The sequence below is a fragment of the Papaver somniferum genome, chromosome 7, assembly GCF_003573695.1.
Source record: "Papaver somniferum cultivar HN1 chromosome 7, ASM357369v1, whole genome shotgun sequence".
NCBI classification, from domain to species: Eukaryota; Viridiplantae; Streptophyta; class Magnoliopsida; order Ranunculales; family Papaveraceae; genus Papaver; species Papaver somniferum.
In genome coordinates this window covers 86404992-86407753 of record NC_039364.1, presented here as the reverse complement: position 1 = coordinate 86407753, position 2762 = coordinate 86404992, and the positions used below count along the sequence as shown (strand labels likewise).

Genomic DNA, 2762 nt, shown 5'->3' with positions numbered 1-2762 from the left:
TTAAACTTGATCTCTCTAAAGCCTTTGATAGGCTAGAATGGCCCTTCATTCTTGTTGTTTTCAAAAAAAATTAGGTTGTTCAGAGGATTAGGGTCAAATGATTTATCAGTGTATCAGTACAGTTTCCTATTCAGTCTTGGTAAATGGGTCTCCTGGTGCAACTTTCTTTCCTACTAGGGGTATTCGTCAGGGTGATTGTCTTTCGCCGTATATCTTTATTTTGTGCATGGAAGTGTTGTCTCAATTGCTTTTGAATGATGAAGATAAAAATTTAATTCAGGGTTTTAAATTTAGGTAGAATAGTCCATCTATTTCGCATCTTTTCTTCGCTGATGATTGTATGTTATTTGCAAAAGCTTCTATCACTTATGCTCGCAATATTATCAAGGTTATCCAGGTGTTTGCTAAAGCCTCTGGTCAAGCGATAAATTTTGATAAGTCTGGTTTCATTACTAGTGAAAAAATACATCATAAGCATGTCAAAATTTTAGCAAAAACTCTTAATATGAAGTTTCTTAGTAATTCTGAAAAATACTTAGGTACTCCCATGTTTATTGGTAGAGAAAAAACTAAGTCCTTCAACTTCCTCATTGATAATTTTTATGCTAGATTAAGTTCAACTAAGAAATCAAATCTCAATATTGCTGGTAGAACTGTTGTCACCAAACATGTCTTAGCTTCTCTAGCCACCCATCATCTGGCTTGTTTCCCACTTCCTAAGACTGTTACTTCTAAAATAGATACAATTCAGAGAGTTTTTTGGTGGTCAAAAAAGAATCCTAAACGTGCAGCTTATGCTCGCTCCTAGGGTGATATAGGTAAATCTAAATTAAGTGGTGGATTAGGTATTAGGAATACCTTTGCTACTAACAGAGTCTTTATCTGCAAACTTGGTTGGAGAATTCTTAAGAATCCAAATATTTTGCTGTCTTCTTTTCTTAAAGATAAATACTTTCCGAAGCAGAATTTGTTGGAAATTGATAAGGCTGCTGACTCTTCCTCCTGGTTTTGGAAGGGTATTATAAATGGACTTCGTTTTCTCAAAGCTAATATTGTTGTTAAAATTAATAATGGGGCTTCAACCAGTATTTGGAATGCTGTTTGGATCCCGGGTTATAATGTTCCTCCTACTTCTTCTAATCCTTTGCATAATAATTATTCTCTTGTTAATGAACTTCTTGTTACTTATAGCAATAACTGGAATGTTAACCTGCTATCTTCTCTTTTCTCTCCTGAAGTTGTGACTAGCATTTGATCTATTAGACTCAATCTTAGTCAACCCGATTCTTTAATGTGGGCTCATACAAGGAATGGTCAGTTCATTATAAAATCGGCTTATAGAATATTTGTTAATGATAATGTTTCGTCGGAGGTCTCTGTTTTCTGGAAAAAAGTATGGGGTATTAATTGTTTACCGAAAATCAAATTCTTTATGTGGAAGATCTTTGATAACATGTTGCATGTTAATTCTCTGCTTCATCTGTATAATCCTGATGTTAACTCATATTGTCCCCTCTGTAGCAACCATGAAGAAACTGTCATGCATCTGTTTGTTAACTATCCTATAGCTGCTCATATTTGGTTTGGTCTTTCTATTCAACGTCTGATATTATCTGATTCTGATTGGATTGATGATTTGTTTCTATATTGGCATAATCCTGACTTGCCTGAATCTCCATATAATGTTTCTTGGCCTTCAGTTGCTGCAATTGTTTTTTGGTGCATTTGGAAACTGAGATGCGATGTTCTCTTTAGACAAATCTCGATTGACCTGTCTCGAGTTATTTTGGACATTAAGAGAATGATTAACTCCTATATTGATCCTCTGAAAAATAATCATGCTTCTGTTTCTTTTATGGTTTCTAAATCCCCATCTGCTGAAGTGGATCATTTCATGTTTGTGGATGGATCTTTCAAATATTTTAACATGGGTCTTGGTGTAATCTGGTGTGATTATGCAGGAAATGTAAGAAGTTCGAGAGATGATTTTGGTCTAGTTCTAGATGCGGTGGGTGCTGAAGCTGCTGCTCTGATTTTGGCAATCTCTTGGGCAGAAGAGTTGAACCTTTCCAAAGTCGTTTTCGTTAGTGACTGTCTCCAATTGGTGCAGTTTGTAAATGGAGTCAGTCGTATTATAGATTGGCGGAGTGGTGATCTTCTTGAACAATGTCGTAGTTTATTATCTAAGTTTACTTCCTTTAAGTCTGTGTATGTTAAGCGTCTTAATAATCCTTTTGCTGATCGACTTGCACGTCGAGCCAGAAAAGATAGTTTGAAGGATATCTGGGTCTCCTTTCCCTCTTTTTTGAACTCTCTATTTGGGAAGAAGAACTTGAATGTTGTTTGTAATTCTCTCATTTGTTAATTCCATGGTGTGTTTGTTAGCAAAAAAAAAGAGGCTAGTTTGGGGCCTAGGAGCATTATTTGGAGCCTATGACTACTGGACAAAAAGGGTCATTAAAAGGTAAAGAATGTAACCCCTTATCCAACTATTTTGCATAACGACTAATTTACCCCTGTATTAACTAGTGTTAATTGGGGTGATTAATTGATGTTTAATCAAATTAAACTAGAAATTAATTAATCTTGATTCGTCATCAAAACATGAAAAAAAAAACTTTTTTTTTTGAAAAAACTCGACCAGAATCGGTGGATGTTCATGCTAACGTAAACAGATTCTAAGAATCGGTTTATGAGGCTTAGAACATAAATCGATTGTAAAATTCAAGAGTTTTTCTGTGATTTTTTTTTTTGCCAGAATC

General features: G+C 34.9%; 1 protein-coding gene across 1 annotated transcript; it reads left to right on the top strand.

The window, feature by feature from the left end:
- Positions 1 to 1291: 1291 nt before the first annotated feature.
- On the top strand, positions 1292 to 2365 carry LOC113294866. Its single transcript, XM_026543240.1, has one exon. The coding sequence runs from the start codon at positions 1292 to 1294 to the stop codon at positions 2363 to 2365; it is 1074 nt and encodes a 357-aa protein (XP_026399025.1).
- Positions 2366 to 2762: the final 397 nt, after the last annotated feature.

Coding starts and splice junctions, on each gene's coding strand:
- LOC113294866 (XM_026543240.1), top strand. CDS start 1,292: ATGTGGGCTCATACAAGGAATGGTCAGTTCATTATAAAATCGGCTTAT.